Source organism: Cricetulus griseus, chromosome 2 (assembly GCF_003668045.3).
Source record: "Cricetulus griseus strain 17A/GY chromosome 2, alternate assembly CriGri-PICRH-1.0, whole genome shotgun sequence".
Classification (NCBI taxonomy): domain Eukaryota; kingdom Metazoa; phylum Chordata; class Mammalia; order Rodentia; family Cricetidae; genus Cricetulus; species Cricetulus griseus.
In genome coordinates this window covers 241871628-241892972 of record NC_048595.1, presented here as the reverse complement: position 1 = coordinate 241892972, position 21345 = coordinate 241871628, and the positions used below count along the sequence as shown (strand labels likewise).

Below are 21345 nucleotides of genomic sequence, written 5' to 3'. Positions count from 1 at the left end.
TTTTTTTTTGAGTGCTTCCTGCACATGGTGAAATGTTTTTCTGTATTCTGATCTTTGCTCACTAGCTAACCAATAATGAAAATCAAAATATCTCCTGGTATTGCCAGATGCTCACACTGGAGAACTTACTGCCCAGCTCACTGTGTTCTTGTCCTCTCTCTGCTTTCTCTTGTGTGGGTGTACATTGTGGTTTTGTTATTGACATAGGACTAGGGTTTAAAGGCACCAACATATGTGCTCAATCCAGAAATAATATTAAAAAGTTTTCATTCCAAAGTTGTTTTCTTTATAATGCCTTTATATGCTTTCTTTATTTTTTGTTTTTTTATTTTTCAGGAGAAACTCAAATGAGGACCATAGGAATAAAACTAGAAAACATTATTTTTGAGGTTTTTCAGGTGGGCCTTGTTCTGTCCTGAATCTCAGATGTATAGTTTTATGATTTTATGTGAACTCCCTTTCTCTTGGTGGGAGTCAGATGACCATAGGGGAGAGGGTACATATGATTGAGTTTCACAGAATTTGAGCCAGGATGGACTTTTGTTGATTGGAAAAGGGCTTCTTTGCTTTTAACATGTTGTATAACAATTATACTCTGGCTTTAGGAGAAATGCAGCTCTGTGTCCATTTGTTTTTTTTCTCCAAGAGGTAAAAAGTTTTAGTTTTAAAATTTAGATATCTAAAAGTAAGTGTCCAGATTGCTAGCCTTATATAGCTATACAACCTTAAGTATAAATAAAAATTGAGTTCCGTGGTTTCACTAGCCACCATTCCAGTCTGAGTAGTCCTATGACTGTTGACTGTCCTGTGATTGAGGGTTTTCCCAGGCAAACACACTTTGTATCCCATTGACAGTTCCACACAGATCATGGAGTACATGAGTGTCAATGAGCTTTTTATAGAGTTGGACTTGTTCACCATCATACATCATGAGACTGCACAATCATTTTCTTTTTAAAGCTTCAAATTGTGGGAAGAATTCTCCTTACATGGATTAAAATTCTAGTAATGGTGTCTTTGGTTTGACTTCTGTGGCTTTACTTTTACCATTTTCCCCCCAGACAGTGCAGTGCTTGCTGGACAGTGGTGCAGATATCAACAGGCCCAACGTGTCAGGAGCCACTCCTCTGTACTTTGCTTGCAGGTATGATGCTCTGTGTTTTCAGACATGCTTCCCTTAACTGTATTTTCACACACAAATATCTGTGTGTGTTTTCCCAAGCTCTCTTATTTTCCTACAGATGCTTTGCTGTCATTGAGCATGATAAAAATTCTGTTACTTAATTGTTGGAGAGATCATATTCTGTTAATATCATTACTGCTATTTTGAGATACGATCTTCTCTGTAACCCAGGGTTGTTTAGAACTCTACAGTGTAGCTCATGGCTGGCCTCAAACTTCAGGTCCTCTTCCCCCATCTCTATAACGCTGGGATTATAAGTGTGAGCCATTACGCTCAGCATTTCATTTCATTGCTAGTGCCTTCATCTTGTTGGTGGAGCTGTTTTTGTTTCCTTGACTACTTCAGTTTTAGGACAGAGCAGTAATCCAGTGGGTTCCACAGTTTAATAAGTACCTAGGTCTGTTCCTTTGGAATAAACTGTTGGATATGACTTGGTATGTGTTATGTATCCTGTTTTTTCTCTACTGTCTTAGTTATTTTTCTTTACCTGTTCATTTGTTTTCTAACTCTTGTAAGGACTTTTGGAGGACTTGCCTAGCACTTTCAAGGCCATTCTGTTGTTCCCAGCACCAGGGCAGTGAAAAAGCCAACTTAACACCAACAACACAAAACAAATCCTGGGGAGTAATACAATAAATAATTATATATGCATACTTGTTCCCATTCACATATACCTCTATATGTTTGTAATGTGTCACATAGAGGTAGTTTGTAGTTAGGAACAGTGTAGAGAACTACTACAATGATTCTTTTTGCTCTGTAATCCTATAGTTGTCCCTTGGTATCCTTGGGGATTGGTTCTAGAACAACTTTCCTCCCCTGATGAATAGCCAAATCTAATACAAAGTTCTTGATGTAAAATGCCAAAGTATTTATATGTAATCTTTCTCCATAGCTTAATCTTCTCTGTACTACCTATATCTACTATAAACGTTGTGCAGATAATTCTACTGTGTTGTTTGAGTAATGATAAGAGATAAAGTATGTACATATTCAGTATGGGTATAACTGTTATATGCGTGACTGTATTTTCAGTCAGTATGGCTAATTACATGTCAATTATAATAGTCATTCATTTAGATTTTTATAGATTGTAGAAATTTCTTACCCTTTTTATACCACTTAAAATGATTTATTTTATTTTATGTATATGTGTGTTTTGCCTGCGTGTACGTGATGTACATGCTTGCTATCTAAGGAGCCCAGAAGAGGGTGCCCAGTCTGGAACTGGTCACAGACAGTTGTTAGCTGTCATATGGATGCCGTGAATTGAACTTGCATCCTTTGCCAGAGCAGCAAGCACTCTTATACACTGAGCCATCTTTATACCATTTTGCTAGAAGTTTATTTTCAACAGAAAGATGTGCCTTTTTCTTGTTTCTCCTTGATACAGACCACCTGTTAATTTTAATTTTATTAATCTTAATTGTGGTCCATCCAGGGCGGTATGTACACATAATTATATGTGCCTATGGAGGCCAGAAGAGGGTGTCAGATGCCCTGGAGCTTGTGGTAGAGGTGACTGTCACTGACCTGCTGTTCTGGAAATTGAACTCAGGTCCTCTGCAAGAGCAGTACATACTTTTAACTACTGAGCTTTCTCTCCAACATTCTTAAACCCTTTATATGAGGCTGTTTCCAAAGCACTGTAGTGATTCTTTTATAAATGTAATATATATTATTTTTTAAAAATTATAATCATATCATTCCAGTCCTTCCCTCACTCCATCCCCTCCCATGCAACCCTGCTTGTTCTCTCTCAAAATTAATGGCCTCTTTTTCTTTGGTTGTTGTTTCATACACATTCTCTCTCTCTCTCTCTCTCTCTCTCTCTCAAGTATATAAACATGACCTCTATGTATATGATCTTTTAAATTTAAATTATATGAATTGTGAAACTTAATGAAGCTGTTATATTCAAAGGGTTTTATGTACAAGAGGTTTTTTATTTTTAGTAAGTGTTCTAGTTCTTGTCTGAGTTCAGTAGTGTCTAATTCTTATGATTTGATTGATTGGCTGATAGTCAATTCCATGATGATATGAATTTATGAAAAATATTAGCTTGGGTTTCTGAAATAATTTTCTACTTTTCATATTAAAATTTTTTGAACATCTTATTTATGATTTTTATTATGTGTATGGGTGTTTTGCTTGTATATGTGTCTATACACCATGTGTATGCAGTGCCTTGGAAGGCCAGAAGAGGGTGTCAGATCTCCTTGAACTGGAATAACAGACTGTTATGAGACACCATTGTGGGTGCTGGGAATTGAACCTGGTTCCTCTGGAAGAATAACCGGTGCTGAGTCAAATCTCCAGTAAAAATTTACTTTAAATTTTTCCCCATATTCTATCTTGGCTGTTTATTTTTAAATTAGACATTCCTTTGAAGTGCCCGATTTGATTGTTCATGGGCAGTTGTATTATTGTAAAATCTCAGATTTTAACATGTCCAGAATATAGCATCTTATTTTTCTCTTGGTATCTTTCTTGTGCCCCTTGTTCCTCCTCCTTATTCAATGCAGAAGTCAGATTATTATTTCTTAGTATTCTCCGACTGTGCACTTGGACCCTATTCTTAATAGTAAGTTCTTTAACATCTGCCTTCAGAACATGTTCTGTGTCTCTAGACTCTCTTTAAAATGACAAAATTTCAAGTTGTTAATCTCTCTTAGAGCACTGAGGAGTCAGTCTACCTAGTCTCCCTGACTCCACTTTTGTTTCCCTTCAGTGTCTTCCTCAGCAAAGCGACCCTTGGGGTAACTTCTTGCCATTTTAGAACTTTTCAGTGCTTCTTTGTTGTGTTTCAAATAAAACCTCGATTGTTTTGCCTGTGAGACTTACTCAGCTCCACTCACTGTGCTTTAGCCATGCTGGTTCTCTTTGAGTTCTCTGAGTGCAAATGTCCACTGTGTTTTTCTGCATGATGTTTTGCCTGTTGTGTTGTGCTTGGTGTTTTGTGTGACTTGCTCCTTCATGCCACTGCTTTAACTGTTTCTTGGTTCTACCCCCAGCCCTGCCTTTTCTTTAGTTAGGAGTGTGATCCAGACTGGCCTCAACGTTGTGATCCTCCTGCTTCTGCCTCCCTTGTGCTTGGATTATAGACCTGTATTGGCAAACCTGCTGTCTTGGTGTGGTTTTTGTTGCTGTGATAAAACACTGACTAAAAGCAACCTGGGAAAGAAAGGGCTTATTTGGTTTACACATGCTGGGTCACACAGTACATTGAGGAAAGCCCAAAAAGAATTGGAGGCAGGAACTTGGAGGCAGGAACCGAATCAGACTCTGGAGGGGCACTGCTTACTGGCTTGCTCTTCATGCCTCGCTCAGCCTGCTTTTACATGCCACTTGTGACCTCCAGCCCAGGGTGGATTTGCCTAGAGTGAACTGTACAGGTCAGTCTCTTATATCAATCATTAATTTAAGAAGATGCCCTACAGACTTACCTACAGCATATTTGACGGAGGCATTTTTCTTAATTGAAGCTTTTCATCCCCAATAACTCTGGCCTGGAACTCACAACAGCCCTTCTACCTCAGCCAAATGCTGGGGTTTTTTTTTTGGCATGAACCTCCAACTTGGCTGTTAGGTTTTCATTTAATAAGCACTGAATCTCTTTGACAAAAAGATAAGTGAAACTAAAAGGAAATGTCATTGTAGAAAATGATATATAGTGCACTGTTCATTTGAAGCCACCTCTTTTTGTTTTTAAACTGTCTTTATTTCTGTGTGGTGGCACCTGAGTGTGTGTGTGTAAGCTACTGCATGTATGTGGAGGTCAAAGGAGAATAGTAAGTATTTAATAAGCCCAGGTGATTCTCCTGTCTGTGCTTCTCAAATAATGCTAGTGTTATAAGTGTACATGCCTGCCTGTTTACATAGATGCTAGGGAATTGAAATCAGTTCCTCATGCTTGCCCAACATGAAGTTTTAACTCACTGAGCCATCTCTGCAATCCTGAAGGCATGCTTTTACTGTGGTTTCTAGATCCCCAGGTATTTTCTCTATTTACAGATAACTTTTATTAGGAAAAGTAAGATAAAGTGATATATATATGTAAATTACATATATATATGTAAATTGGTAAGATACCAATGGAGTCTTCCAGGTCTTTGTAGAGTTACAAAGGTATAAGCTTCAGAACATAGAGTATAATTCCTGTCAAACAGTTCTCTTTGGTTAGAGAACTCAGAATCAAAATAGTATGTAAAATAACCTTTACATTTAAATCCATAAACTTAGGGAATAGTAAAATATTTCTGTTCATAAGCAATTTAAAAAGTTACTCTAGTGGAAGTTCTTAGATATTAAGGCTGAAAAAGCCCATTAGAAAGCTGAAGAATTTTGAGAAACAGTTATATTTTCATAAACTACACCATAATGTGCTTGTAAAGAATATTATCTCATTCAAAATAAAAATGAGTTTTTCTAGGGAGTGAGTTAGTTTTCTTTAATGGTGTGGCCTCTGGTAGGTTGACAGCTCTGCACTGGACAGCCCCATGCCCAGAGTATATGGCTGGCACATGTTGAACTCAGTGTGTTATTGAAAATATAATAAAAAAAGAAAAGGAAAAAGGACATGAAATTGCGGGGAGCATCTGCAAAGATTTAGGAGGAAGATATATATGAAATTATCATAGAATTAATAAAAATATTGATATACATATAAAACTAGCCTTAATTTTTATAAAAAAATAATTGCCTATTCAGTAAACCTACCTAGTTATTTGGCTTAAAAATTCTGTGTGTCCCCAAATGATGCTGAAATATAGTCAACTGTTCAAAACATTAGCCTACTGGGGTGGGTGTGTAGGTAACCCAAAATACACTGCAGAGCTTCCCATTGAGGCCAATTGTACTCCCATTTGTATCTTAGCTACAAAGCATTACATGTCGTCTTGTTTGTTTTTATGTATTTTAGTGGATATAATTGTAAAGTAAGTGGATATAGTTATAGAGATGACTATTAAAAAACAGTTGGCAATTAAAAAAAGCTGGTCATGATAGTGCTGGTCTTTAGTTTCAGCAATCAGGAGGCAGAGGCAAATGGATCTCTGTAATTCAAGGCTGTCCTGGTCTACAGAGCATATTCCAGGCCATTTGGGGTACATAGTGAGACCCTGTCTCAAAAATTAAAATATTCTTTCTGTAACTCTTCATAGGAGTTACAACTCTGCAACTCTGTCATAGGGTAGTTGTAAACCGTTACAGTTTTACATATATGACACGAAGAGCACTAACTGCTCTTCACATTTTTTATATTATAAGCAGTTGCTTCTTGGTTTTAATCCATTTTTGAAATGAAATGAAATGTCACTGCATTGTAAATGTTAGGTAGTTTTAGAAATCCAGCTTTCTCAATATGTTGTAGTGGCATTTGGTTTTTTTTAATGCTAAATATTCTTTTTTAGAATAATTATATCTAGGGCTGGAGAGATGGCTCAGAGGTTAAGAGCACTGACTGCTCTACCAGAGGTCCTGAGTTTGAGTCCCAGCAACCACATGGTGGCTCACAACCATCTGTGAAAAGATCTGGTGCCCTCTTCTGGCCTGCAGGCATACATACAGACAGAACACTGTATACATAATAAATACATAAATCTTTAAAAAAAATTATTTCTATAATTTTCTTTACAAAAAGTTTTAAAATTTTTTACATGTATTTCCCCTGCTTGTATGTCTTTGTATCATGTGCCTAGTATGTACATTGGTCAGAAGATTCTTTGGACCTCGAGTAACAGATGACTGGTAACTACTGTGTGGGTGCTGGGAACCAGCCCCTGATCTTCTGCAAGAGTAGCAAATGCTTTTAACTGTGGAGCCATCGCTCCAGCCCCAAGATTTATTTTACTTTAAATCGTGTGTGTGTGTGTGTGTGTGTGTGTGTGTGTGTGTGTGTGTGTGTGTTCTGAGTGCTAGTGCCTCCAGATGCCATAGTTATTGGATCTCCCTGGCACTGGAGTCCCAGGCATTGTGAAACACCTGACATAGGTGAGCTGGGAACTGAGCCTAGATACACTGTTAGCCCCCAAGCTGTCTCTTCAGCCCTCATGCTAATAGTTGGTTTTGTTGTATGTAGCCAAAAAATTTTATATGGAGGCTTTAATAAACAAATCGATGTATCTACTATTTGTTAATGTTGAGCAATTACATTTTCTCTTGAAACAGTGGGTGAACCTTTTCAAAAAGAAACTTTAGACAGATTAGATTAAGCACAGTTGATTTGCACAGAGAGCACTTCATAAACTGGATAGTACTCAAACTAGAAGTGATTCAGTGTGCTAGCAGTGTCTGCACAGTGAGCTCTTAGGCTAAATGTGGATGATGACTTGAGTGGGCGCAGCAATGCTTTGGGCTTATTTGATCATGATTGGATGGGTTGGCTGAAACCTAATCTTTGGACATGGGGTAGAACACGCAGTTTGTCTCACTCACCACACAGATGAGGCGTTTCCTCCCCACCAGGAGCCAGCAGTGGAACATCTTCTAAGTCAGGTCTTACACCATCTACTGGTGACCGTGCCTGATCCTGCAAGTGTGGGCTCAGTCCCAGGGGAATGCTTTGCACCTTAGGCACTTGATGTAATTCTCACCAGCTGCAGTTTCTGAATTGGCTGCCGGCTGGGCTGGGCTTCCTAGGACTCCCTAGGATAATTGCTAGGGTTTGGATAATTTGCTAGAGTGGCTCAGAGGACCCAAGGCAACACTGTGTTTATATTTGTTAGATTCTGAAGGGGAAGAGGAAGGGGATTTTAAGAGACACAAGTAAGCACCAGACACGGAAGGAAAGGTCTAGAAGGTTCTCAAGTGTAGGCTCTTTAGCTCTTGTAGAATTGAGATGCACTGTCCTCAGGGCACTTGGGTAGCTTCTTAGTCACCTACTTTCCTGCAAGGCTGCCTTTTCTTAGCTAACCACAAGTTCTCCAAGTCCTGACTTTTTTTTTTTTAATAGAAACTTCATTGTGTTGGCAGGGCTGAAACATGGGCAGTGAAAATGCTGTTGGACCAAAAGGGGTGTGACTTAATATATTAGGACAGAGTGGCAATCCCAACAGGGTGTGTTGTTATGATAAATCTTTTCGCCAAAAGCCGCCCAAGCCGTACCGCCATGTGGGTGCTTTCTGCCAGCTGCCTAAGTTCTACCCGCAGAGTTAGGGTCCCAAATAATACATAGAGACTTATATTAGGTACAAATGCTGCTTGGCCAATGACTAAGATTCTCATCTGTTAGCTCAGTCTTAATTATCATAAATCTATATATTTTATAAGACTTATCAGACACCTTCCATTGGCGTCCTCATCCCGGGATCACGTGGTAACTCTGGAGGAAGAGAGAAGGCCCACGTCCTTCTTCCCTTGTTTATGTATGAGTCTCTCTGCTATGTCATTTCCTGTCCCGCGCAATCGCCTCGCCAGCAAGAACGACACAGGACATTCGGATCCTTCTGCAGTAAAGCTTTAATGCGTCTTGAGAGGAGAGCATAAGCTTACCAGAGTGGAGACCCCGAGCCAAGAATCCCGTCCCCTTATAAAGGCTCACAAGCTCTGAGTGATGCGTGTACAGCTGGGATAGGTGCATGACTCGTCACCCTATATGACGCCATGGAATAGGCGGGGCTAGGCAGTGGAAAAACACTGGGCACATGTATGCCAACGTTGTTTACTTGATCCGGCATGTCAGCGCCATCTTGTAATGGCGAATGTGAGTGCGGCTCCTCACAATTTCCTGCCTAGATCATCACTTCTTTACACATTTCCCAGAATCCTCCTTGACTCCTAGTCCCGCCTAACTTGCTGCCTCATTGGCCAAACAGTACTTTATTCAACAATCACTAAGATGAACATACACAGAAGTACATTCCCCATCAGTGTGCCTGTGCAGAGTCTTCATGGCCTTTGGGGCAGCATTCCTTTTTCTTAGGTAACATAGGGCACCTTCCGAAAGGAGATCTTGTGCTGGATCCTTGCTCAGGTAGAGCAGAAAAATGTCAGAGCAGTAGTACAGGTTTAGGTTCTGTGACTCACTTAGGGAAGTTTGCTTTTAGGAAACAAGGAGCAGGTTGATAAAGGGCCATAGAGTGCTGAAGAGCTTTTGGCCCCAGCCGACTAGCAAAAATTGCCTTTTACTTGATTGTTCCCAAACTACTTCAAGAACCAATGCCAGGAAGCCAAATACTCTAACCTTACTTTTCTAGTTATTTAAGACATAACAAGCAATTATGTAAGAACTAGGAAGTGTGTATGAACACACACTAATGCACGCATGTGCAAGTGCTTGAGCACACACACACACACCCTGTCACATCTGAATATTTGTTATGAGCAGTGTACTTGTACTTGCTTATTTACTGTTAGGTTGCAGTTTGTTGCCTAGGAGCTCAAGTACAGGGATAGCTTTTAGGCTATTGGTTTCCTGCCTATTTGACAACTGTTAAAGCGTTGTCCCAGTTATGCTTGCTTATCAAGTGTATGAAATACTAAGTTAAAGCTTACAGTGTAATTTATAGAATGTGATGTGTACATGTTAAAAGCCAATACCATTCTTTGTGTTGTTGAACAAGTTAGCTCTTTAGATATTGACAGTTCAGGGACTGGAGAGATGGCTCAGCAGTTAAAAGCACTTGTTCTTGCAGAGGACCAGTGTTCATTTCCCAGCACCCACATGGGGACTAGCAGCCATCTGTAGCTCTGTTCCAAGAGATCTGACTTCCTCTTGACTTCTGAGGGCACAAGGTACATACATGGTGCACATTTTTACATGCTGGGAAAACATACATATAAAATAAATGTAAAAAATTTAAAAGTTGATAGATTAATTGGAAAGATTGAACACATGGACATTATTCAATTGTAAGGTTATTGAAACTTGATTGTTTTTATAAAATCAGTCATACTGCAGAGATGTCACTGCCTCTAACATAGATTAATCTTACCTTGGTTACTTTCTGGTTTTATTTTTGGGCATGGTAAGGAGCAGCCTAGCATAGGACAGTATGAATTAACCACTGTTATAATAGCTGTGTAATGTTTTGACTGGTACTACCAGATTAATAACACTGATGCCTGATGAAGACTTCTGAGCCTCCTGCTTGAGGCCTATTAAATCACAGCTGTGAGACTGAGACAGAATTGCCCTGAGTTTGGGACCAGCCAGGACTACAGAGTGAGACTCTTCTTGTTGAACATTAATAATGCTAATTACTGTTGTTTTCAGAGGACTGATGTACTGTCTTTTTTTCTTGTATGCTTTGTGTAAATATTATTAAAGATTTATTTACTTATTTGATGTATGTGGGTGTTTTGCCTGAATGTAGGTCTTTATACCACTTACGTGCTTTGTGCCTGCAGAGGGCAGAAGAGGGTATTGTATCCCTTGGAACTTGGAACTGGAGTTTCACTCAGTTGTGAGCCTCCATGTAGGTACTGGGAATTGAACACAGGTCCCCTGGAAGAGCAGCCTAACTGCTGAGCCATCTCTCTAGCCTCCTAGATACTATTCTTAAGTTAGTCTGGTCACTTGGTGCATGTATCAGGGAAGGTAGTTACTGTTGTCATATATCAACAGAATGATAAAACCTATTATAATTGTTCTTTGTGGCACTAGATTCATAGCAGGACACTATGAATGTTTAATTCAAATTGGCTATGTTATTTTTTTATACAGTACCATTTGGTTGAAATACAATGAGGTTGTTTTTTAATTTGTTTCCATTTTGGGAAATATGTGTAGTCTTTATTGCTGTAAATCGATGTGCCTCTGTAGAGGATACTAGTGATCTCATTTATAGAGAACAAGTTAAATTAAAAGATTAGACTTTTAATTTGGTTCTATTTCTATGCAGTCATGGTCAGAGAGATACTGCACAGATTCTTCTGTTACGAGGAGCCAAATATTTACCAGATAAAAATGGAGTAACCCCTCTAGATTTATGTGTACAGGTATGCTTTTAATTCTTATTATGAGCCCATTTATGATAGAAATTATAAAATAATTCTATTTTAATATATATATTATTAAAATATAAAATAAAAAATATTAAAAATGTAATAAATTACTTATGATAATTAATTTATTATATTAAATTAATATGAAAATATAATAAAATCATGTTTTTCGTAAGTGAGAGTACAAAGATGTTTAGCCTGTGAAAACTATGATATTTAAAAGTCTGTTTGTTTTTAAACTTGAGTAATGTGAATCTTGTTTTTAGGGTGGATATGGAGAGACTTGCGAAGTATTAATTCAGTATCACCCAAGGCTTTTCCGGACTATTGTTCAAATGACACAGAATGAAGACCTTCGGGAAAACATGGTAGCATAAGTTTGCTAATAGGTTGTAAATGAATAATAATAATTCTGTTGTCATGATTGTTTTAATAACTTGAGTTTGTTATGTATTATGTAGCTATGAATTATAGTTAGCCCCTGGCATGTGGGGATTCGGCGGCCAAAAATCAATCAGTTGTTGATCAAAAACACTGTAATTAAGCTTGGACAGACTCTTTGTCATTGTTTCCTAAAGAATATGATATAACAGCTATTTACATAACACTTATATTTTATTGGGCATGATAAATTAAGTGAAGATGATTTCAAGTTTATAAGAGAATATGAACCGAATATGTGCACTTGCTATGTCTTATATAACATACTTGAGCATCTATAGGTTTTGGGTATGTGGGGACAAATTAGAGCTTGTTACTAGGAATTTTGAAGTGTAACTGTATATAATAGTGTATCTTGTCTGATGTTTGGCCCTCTGAATCATCTGTCTGGCTCTTTGGTCTCTCCTTAATATAACTCTTCCTCATGGATAGAGCAAAAGGATGTGAAGGAGGAATGTTGTGTAATGACCAGTGGCCATTTGTTCCCTAGCTCGTTTTCTTGTTGTTTTTGTGGTCCTGTGGTGTGAACCTAGGCACTCCTGAATTCTGCTGAGCTATATCCCCAGCCCGAGCTTTGTGTTTTTAATAGGGTTAGTCATGGAAAAATTGCAGACTTGGAAACCTTTGTAAACATTAGAAGTTTAGAATTAAATTTCTACTTACATATTTGATTTCCCTTGTGTATCTTTTTAACCGGATAATTTTAAAGATTTTCTTTATTAGTTCTTAAATTTATATAAAGCAAAATAACTGTAAAGTTCCTGATTTTAGTCAGCTGGTTTCAAGGTATTTACTACACTAATATTTGTGTACATTTTGATAGAATTTAATGGGTCACTTAGTGTGTAATCACTTTGTTTTTAATTGCTATAAAACCAGTTACGGCAAGTTCTGGAGCACTTGTCTCAGCAGAGTGAAAGCCAGTACCTAAAGATTCTGACAAGCCTTGCTGAAGTGGCTACAACAAATGGTCATAAACTGCTTAGGTAAGCATTTCTGTACAGCAGTAAAGAGTAGTATCCGTCTTCTTCATCTCCTGAATAACTAAATATCTTTTGTCATTGGTCAGGTGTTTAAAAATTTTGCTGACTTACTGTATTAGTAAACTTTTCTAAACTATGCTAAAACACCATGTCTTTGGCAACTTAGTGAAGGGTTTATTTGGGCTAAGGTTACAGAGGGATAGGAGGCCATCGTGGCAGGAAAGCCTGGCAGCAAGCGGCTGATGAGGCAGCTGGAGCAGCAGCTCAGGGCTCATGCTGTGACTTGAGAGCAGGAAGCTGGAGCAGGCTCTAAATGGTGCACTCCAGCTTCCGGCTTTCCCAAAGTGCCTCCAGCTCCAGACCAAGCAGGTGAAGACTGCAGAGCTTCTTATTCAAACCACACTCTGGCTGTTCTTTGTTTTGTTTAAAAAAGGCCTAGATGATCAGCTGTTGTTCAAGAACAGTTTTAAAGAAACCTAGGGCATGTGAATGTGAAATTTGGCATGTGTATATGGAACTTAATACATATCTTGGGTGTGGTCATACTTCCTTTCAGTCCAGGAGTTCAGGGTAACCTCAGCTACATAGTTGGTGGCCAACCTGGGCTACATGAGAAAATAGTTCAGGAATGTGAATCTCTGACTTACAAAATTGGGAGCATCCCATTGTTTAACCTTTCAGTGTTCCTTCATGATTCATTGTAAAGTTGTTTGGTTTTTTTCTGTACTTTCCCTGCCCCTAGTCCAGGTCTTAATTCTTTTTAGAGGTTATGATGGGGAATGTACTATATATGTTTATCTTATTGATAGTTAAATAAAATACTGTTTGGCCAATGAGATAGCAAGTTAAACAGGACTAGGAGTCAAAGAGGATTCTGGGAAATGTAGCAGAGAAGTGATGATCCAGACAGGAAGTGACATAGCAAGGAGACTCATATTTAAGCGAAGGAGAAACAGGAAGTGCCCTCTTTCCCCTCTGCTCCTGCTCCTGCGGCACAATGTGAACCACCGACAAAGAGGGACGCCATTAAGGGGTCCGATAAGATAAGTCTTATAACATATATAGATTTATGATAATTAAGACTGAGCTAATAGATGAGAAGTCCTAGTCATTGGCCAAGCAACTTTAAACCTAATACAAGTTTCTGCGTATTCATTTGGGCCTAACTCGGGCAGGTGGATGGCGTAAAGCTCACATGTGGTGGTGGGGCTCAGGCAGCTTTTGGCAGAAAGATTTATTGTAACAAGGTTATATGGTTTTAATGACTTATCGCTATATCTAAGGAGTTAAGCTTTATGTTACTTGACTTTTATATGTAGCTTATATATATTCTGTACTTGTTTGTATGTGATTAGCACTCCAATTAGGAAACAGGCAACTATTACCAAGTACTTAGTGTGTTACTGTTCCTTAGCTTATGGATTTGACCCTCTTCTAATTTGAATGCGTTCTTCTTTGTATTTTGGTAACCTTTTACCTCCATAGTTACTACTGACCCTTTTTCTTTCTAATACCATATAAAAGACATGAATAGAAAGCTACATTGTCAAGGTTACTATTACTCAGGTTTCATTGTTCCTGGGAACATTTTGTGTACCTAAGATAAAGTCTTTCTGCCCTAGTCCCTGCCTTCTTTTTCTGGATAGGGTCTTGGTATGAAGCCCCGGCTGGCTTTGAACTTGTTGTCCTCATGTTACACGCTTTAGTGTAAGAATACATTTGGGAGCTACTTATTCCTGGTTACTTTCCATGCTCACATACTCTGTACTTGAAAGGCCTTCTGCTAATTCATATGACCAACTTGCTTGCTTGTTTTTCCTAATTTGCTTTTGATAACCTCTTGGAAGCACTTAGATTCTTCATCTATAAGACTCATTGAAGCTGAGATTGCCACAATGTGTTCCTTTCACTTTATTTTAGTTATTCCCAGCAACTATTGTATATGATGAAACCTAAGGTTTAGACAGGCTAATTAAAACATAGTACAAAAGTGGAGGGGCAGGAATGGGGACTGTACTATTGTACATTATGTACATATATGAAATTCTGAATAAAAAACATATGTAGTTATTTCCATTCAGCTTCTTTATTATGTGAGTTGTAATTTGTGACTATTAAAATCATAATTGTTTTTAAAAAAGCAGAAAACAAAAAACATGGTCTATGGGCTTTGGAGTCGGCCAGATTCAGGTGTAAGTTCAGATGCTATATACTAACTCTGTGATCTCAGCACAGACTTTTTGGAGTTCTCTTCACTGTTCACCAATACATCTGTTGCATATTTTTGAGTGTTTCCTATTTACCAGGCCAACTGTTGGGTGATTATGAGTAAAACACATGATGTCTTCCTATACTGAATTTATACTTTAGTTGAAATTTTATTCCATTTTTTAAAGAGTCACTGTTAGAACTGACTGAGCTAAATGTATATGGCGAAGGCACAGTAAACTTGATGAGTAAATTTGCATAAAAGCATTCTTTTCTGCTCAAAAGTTTATGCAGTTTTTGGCCTTTTCTTTCTTTTTTTTCCCCTCTGGCCCAGTTGCTATAGAAGATGACTGATGTTTAACAACAAATCTTTAAGATTTCAAAGTAAACCCAATTTCTGAACACAAAATCTTACTATGATACTCAGTATGGTTTAATGTTAGCTGAATTGGTCTTTGATTTTCATGGTTGAGAGTATTTACGATGTTTATGTAGTTATAAGACAATCCATTATATAGGTAATGACCCTAGTGCAGATGATCAGGTAACATTAGCATACAATTTGTTACTGTTTGTGTGAATACTTCATTCCTGCTATTCTGAGGGAATATAGAGTTATGGACAGAGTGATGGAGCTTCAACCTCTCGGTTAAGATGGTTGTATTGTGTGTTGACCTAGAATTAATGTTTATACTATTGTTCCTCTGGGAAATATTTCCAGAGTTCTAAACAATTGGTTTAATTTATAGGTATACTTTTAGAAGTGAACAAATTGCTAAAGTTTGTATCCAAAGACACCATCTATTTTGAGTGGGTAATTTTCTTCATAGTTTGTGCTTTGATCATTGGTTATATCCTGGATGGTTATAAATTAGAGACCTGTTTATTTGTAGCACAAATAATATATATTTACTAATATATAGTAACATATTAATACTATGTTTCTGTTCAACCATTCTGTCTCCTAGAGTGGTAAGAAATTATACCACAGATAATTCATGAAACAGATGGTTAGTGGGCTAAATATGCTTTAATATAAGTATTTGAAGATGAATTTGTTTGGCTGCACCTAATCTGTTTATGTTTTAACTTTTTCATTTTCAGCTTATCAAGCAATTATGATGCTCAGATGAAGAGCCTTCTAAGGATTGTGAGGATCTTTTGTCATGTCTTTCGAATTGGCCCCTCATCTCCCAGTAATGGAATCGATATGGGCTACAATGGGAATAAAACTCCAAGAAGCCAGGTGTTCAAGGTCAGAGAAGTAGTTGTTAGGAAGGTAGATGTAAAAGAGATGACTGTAACACAGCATGCATCCCTTAACCAGAACCTCCTGGACAGGATTTAAGTTTGCTGCATAACTTGGTCACATAGTTTCCCTTCCATCTCAGTCTAATGAATAGGATTTAATTGGTAAGTTTTTTTTTTTTTTTAATATATTTTTCCTTACACATAAATTGATCTCAAGAGTGTTTTTTTTTTTGGGGGGGGGATTGAGATATTTAGTATTAAAGTAATTGCACTGAATTTCAGGTTTGCTTATTTATTTTACACAGTATTAGATGTTGAAGCTAGGGCCATCTTTGTGCAATGTAAGCATGTGACGTACCGAGTTAACCCTAGTTTATGTTTTACTTTTTACTTGGAGACAGGATCTCATTAAGTGGTTGACTGACCTGTTCCTTGTTCTGTAGCCCAGGCAGGCCTTGAACCTGACCTCACCCTGCCCCTCCTAAGTAGCTGGGATTACAAGTTATAACCACCAGGTCTAGCTCAAATGATGAGTTTTAATGCATAATGTAAGCCATCATTTTAAAAATGTCTCACTAGAAGAGAAAACAATCTAGTTTTGTTCAATTTTATTATGAATACTCTGTGTCTGTGTTTGTATTTTACAAGAAAGACTACTTTTTTTTTTATTTTAAGAAGTACTATGTATACAGTGTTCTAATTTCATATATGCCTGCAGGACAGAAGAGGGCACCAGATCTCATTATACACAGTTGTGAGCCACCATGTGGTTGCTGGGAATTGAATTCAGGACATCTGGGAAGAGCAGCCAGTGCTCTTAACCTCTGAGCCATCTCTTCAGCCCCACCTCTTTTTCTTAGTAGTTCTGTTAACAATTCCTGGGATTATTTTCATGAAGAATGTTTAGGATTTTTTTTTAATGATTTATTTATCTATGTGCCTTGGTGTTTTGCCTAAATGTATATCTGTGTGAGGATGTTGGATCTCCTGAAATTGGAGTTACAAACAGTTGTGAGCTGCAGTGGTTGCTGGGAACTGAACCTGGGTCCTCTGGAAGAGCAGCCAGTGCTGAGCCATCTCTCCAGCCTATATTTGGGATTTGTTACTTTGTATTACTTTGACTACCCCCCCCTTTAAGATCTATTTATGTATGTATGTATGTATGTATGTATGTATGTATGTAATGTATGTATGTATCTATCTCTATCTTTGTTTATTTACTTAATGTATGCTCTATCTGTGTGTATGGCCTTTATGCCAGAAGAGGGCATCAGATTCCACTATAGATGGTTGTGAGTTACTATGTGGCTCTGGGAATTGAACTCAGGTCCTCTGGAAAAATAGCTAGTGCTGTTAATTGCTGAGCCATCTCTTCAGCCCCATAGGCTTCCTTTCCTAATGCAAGCATAGATGTCATTGCTGTTACCCATGTCAAATTATAAGTTTATGAACAAATGTCAAATTATAAGTTTATGAACAAACTGCCTATATTTATATTATTTTTTGTTATATATTTAATAAAAGACTATGGCTTGTAGTAATAACAACAAAAAAGACTGTCTTGTGCACAGCAGTGTTCCACTTAATGCCTTTTATTTTTTATGATTTTAAAGGTACTTTTACTCAAGAGGTTTCGGTACTATAAAATTTACTTTTGAGGTTCAGGAAGACATATTTCTTTTTTCTAATTAATTAATTAATTTATTTTTATTAGTTCAAATTAGGACCAAGCTTGCTTCATGTGTCAATCCTTTCTCCCTCTTCCTCCTCTCCCCTCAGCCCTCCCCTCAGCCCCCCACCTGCCTCCCACCTCATCTCCTCGCCACTCCCAGGCAGGGTAGGGCCCTTGAGGGGCTCCCCAAAGTCCATCACATCATCCTGGGTCAGCCCTAGGCCCTCCCCCATGTGTCCAGGACGAGAGAGCATTCCTTCATGTGGGATGGGCTCTTTATTAAAGTCCCTTCTTACACCAGGGAAAAATGCTGATCCACTACCAAGGGCCCCATAGAGTCCTGAGGCCTCCTAATTGACATCCATATACAGAGGTCTGGATCAGTCCCGTGCTGGCCTCCCAGATAGCAGTCTGGGGGTCCATGTGCTCCCCCTTATTCAGGCCAGCTGTTTTTGTGGGTTTCACCAGCCTGGTCCTGACCCCTTTGATCTTCATTCCTCCCTCTCTACAACTGGGTTCCAGAGTTCAGTTCAGTGTATATCTGTGGGTGTCTGCCTCTGCTTCCATCAGCCACTGGATGGGGGCTCTAGTATGGCATAAAAAGTAGTCATCAGTCTTATTATAGGGAAAGGACATTTAGGTTATCCTCTCCACTATTGCCTAGATTGTCAGTTGGTATCATCCTTGTAGGTCTCTGGAAATCTCCCTGGTGCCAGATCTCTCCTCGGATCTATAATGGCTCCTTCTGTTATGGTATCTCTCATCCTGCTCTCCTCTAATCTTCCCCCAACTCAATATTTCTGCTCCTCCATTTCCTCCTCTCCTCTCCCCTCCTCTTCTCCTGCTCTCATTCTGCCAGCTCCCTATCCCCTACCCTCATGCATCCAGTTAGATACTGGCCCTTCCCATTCTCCAGGGTCCATGCATTTTTCTCTTAGAGTCCTTCTTCTTTCCTAGTTCCTTTGTTGAAGAGGATTGTAGGCTGGTAATTCTTTGCTGTATGTCTAAAATCTATACATGAGTGAGTACATACCCTGTTTGTCTTTTTGTGACTGGGTTACCTCACTCAGGATGGTTTCTTCTAGTTCCATCCATTTGCCTGCGAATTTCAAGATTCCATTGCTTTTTTCTGCTGAGTAGTACTTCATTGTGTAAATGTACCACATTTTCTCTATCCATTCTTCAGCTGAGGGGCATCTAGGTTGCTTCTAGGTTCTGGCTATTACAAATAATGCTGCTATGAACATGGTTGAACATATGTCGTTGCTGTATGAATGTGCATTATTTGGGTATATGCCCAAGAGAGGAATTGCTGCATCTTGAGGTAGACTGATTCCCATTTTTCTGAGCAACCCATACTGATTTCCAAGTTTTCACTCCCACCAGCAATGGAGCAGTGTTCCTTTTTTCTCCACATCCTCTATCCAGCATAGATTGTCATTGGTTTTTTTATTTTAGCCATTCTGACTGGTGTAAGATGGTATCTCAGAGTTGTTTTGAGTTGCATTTCTCTGATGGCCAAGGATTTTGAGCACTTTCTTAAGTGTCTTTCAGCCATTTCAGATTCCTCTGTTGAGAATTCTCTATTTAGTTCTGTACTCTACTTTTTAATTTCATTGTTTGGTGTTTTGGTGGCTAGCTTCTTGAGTTCATTGTATATTTTGGAAATCAGCCCTCTGTCAGATGTGGGGTTGGTGAAAATCTTTTCCCATTCTGTGGGCGGTCGTTTTGTCTTACGGTGTCCTTTTCCTTACAGAAGCTTCTCAGTGTCAGGAGGTCCCATTTATTAATTGTAGATCTCAATGTCTGTGCTAATGGTGTAATGTTCAGGAAGTGGTCTCCTGTACCAATTCGTTCAAGGGTATCTCCCACTTTCTCTTCTAGAAGATTCAGTGTGGCTGGATTTATTTTGAGTTCTTTGATCCATATGGACTTAAGTTTTGTGCATGGTAACAGATATGGATCTGTCCGCAATTGTCTGCATGTCTGAATCCAGTTGTGCCAGCACCATTTGTTGAAGATGCTTTCTTTTTTCCATTGTATAGATTTAGCTTCTTTGTCAAAAATCAGATGTTCATACATGTGTGGGTTAATATCAGGGTTTTCAAGTCGATTCCATTGGTCCGTCTGTCTATTTTTGTGCCAATACCAAGCTGTTTTCAGAACTATGGCTCTATAGTAGAGCTTGAAGTCAGGGATGGTGATGCCTCCAGAAGATCCTTTATTGTAAAGAGTGGTTTTGGCTATCCTGGGTTTTTTGTTTTTCCATATAAAGTTGAGTATTGTTCTTTCAAGGTCTATGAAGAACTGTGTTGGGATTTTGATGGGGATTGCATTGAATCTGTAGATTGCTTTTGGCAAGATTGCCATTTTAACTATGTTGATTCTACCTATCCAAGAGCATGGGAGATCTTTCCATTCTCTGGTATCTTCTTTAATTTCTTTCTTTAAAGATTCAAAGTTCTTACTATCCAGATCTTTCACTTTTTTGGTTAGTGTTACCCCCAGATATTTTATGTTGCTTGTGGATATTGTAAAGGGTGATGTTTCTCTGATTTCTTTCTCATTGGATTTATCATCTGTATATAGTAGGGCTACTGATTTTTTTTTTTTGTTTTGTTTTGTTTTTTAGTTAATTTTGTATGCTGCTACTTTGCTGAAGGTATTTATCTGCTGTAGGAGTTCCCTGGTAGAGTTTTTCAGGTCACTTATGTAGACTATCATATCATCTGCAAATAGTGAAAGTTTGACTTCTTCCTTTCTAATTTTTATCCCTTTGATCTCCTTTTCTTGTCTTACTGCTTTAGCTAGAAATTCAAGTACAATATTGAAGAGATATGAAGAGAGTGGACAGCCTTGTCTTGTTCCTGATTTTAGTGGAATCGCTTTGAGTTTCTCTCCATTTATTTTGATGTTGGCTGTTGGTTTGGTGTATATTGCTTTTATCATGTTTAGATATGTTCCTGTTATTCCTGTTCTCTCCAAGATCTTTATCATGAAGGGTTGTTGGATTTTGTCAAAGGCTTTTTCAGCATCTGGTGAGATGATCATGTAGTTTTTCTTTTTCAGTTTGTTTATATGGTGGATTACATTGTTAGATTTTCGTATGTTGAACCATCCTTGCATCCCTGGGATGAAGCTTACTTGATCATGGTGGATGATTTTTCTGATATGTTCTTGAATTTGATTTGGCAATATTTTGTTGAGTATTTTTGCATCAATGTTCATGAGGGATATTGGTGTTTAGTTCTCTTTTTTAGTTTTAGTTGTATCTTTGTGTGTCTTGGGTATCAAAGTGATTGTAGAGTTTGGCACTGTCCCTTCTGCTTCTATTGTGTGGAACTATTTGAGGAGTACTGGTGTTAGGTCTTGTTTGAATTTCTGGTAGAATTCTTCAGTGAAGCCATCTGGCCCTGGGCATTTTTTGGTTGGGAGGCTTTTAATGACTGCTTCTATTTCATTAGGGGTTATAGGTCAATTTAAACTGCTTATCTGTTCTTCGTAAGTGATATATATCCAGAAAATTGTCAATTTCCTTTAGATTTTCGAATTTTGAGGAGTACAAGTTTTCAAAATATGACCTGATGATTCTCTGGATTTCTTCAGTGTCCATTGTTATGTCCCCCTTTTTGTTTCTGATTTTGTTAATTAGCATGCTCTCT

The 21345-nt window shown here is 38.2% G+C and overlaps 1 protein-coding gene across 5 annotated transcripts in view; it reads left to right on the top strand.

Annotated features, from left to right (window-relative positions):
* Hace1 (HECT domain and ankyrin repeat containing E3 ubiquitin protein ligase 1) overlaps window positions 1-21345 on the top strand; it is a 101296-nt gene that overhangs the window by 29319 nt on the left and 50632 nt on the right. For 4 of the 5 annotated variants that reach the window (XM_027402931.2, XM_035440316.1, XM_035440317.1 and 1 more), the window contains 5 exons: window positions 1062-1144; window positions 11026-11122; window positions 11395-11496; window positions 12449-12555; window positions 15865-16015. In XM_027402931.2, the coding sequence (XP_027258732.1) occupies window positions 1062-1144; window positions 11026-11122; window positions 11395-11496; window positions 12449-12555; window positions 15865-16015 (540 nt within the window). Of the gene's footprint in view, window positions 1-336; window positions 399-1061; window positions 1145-11025; window positions 11123-11394; window positions 11497-12448; window positions 12556-15864; window positions 16016-21345 lie in introns of all 5 variants that reach the window. The other variant, XM_035440318.1, reaches the window with a different exon arrangement.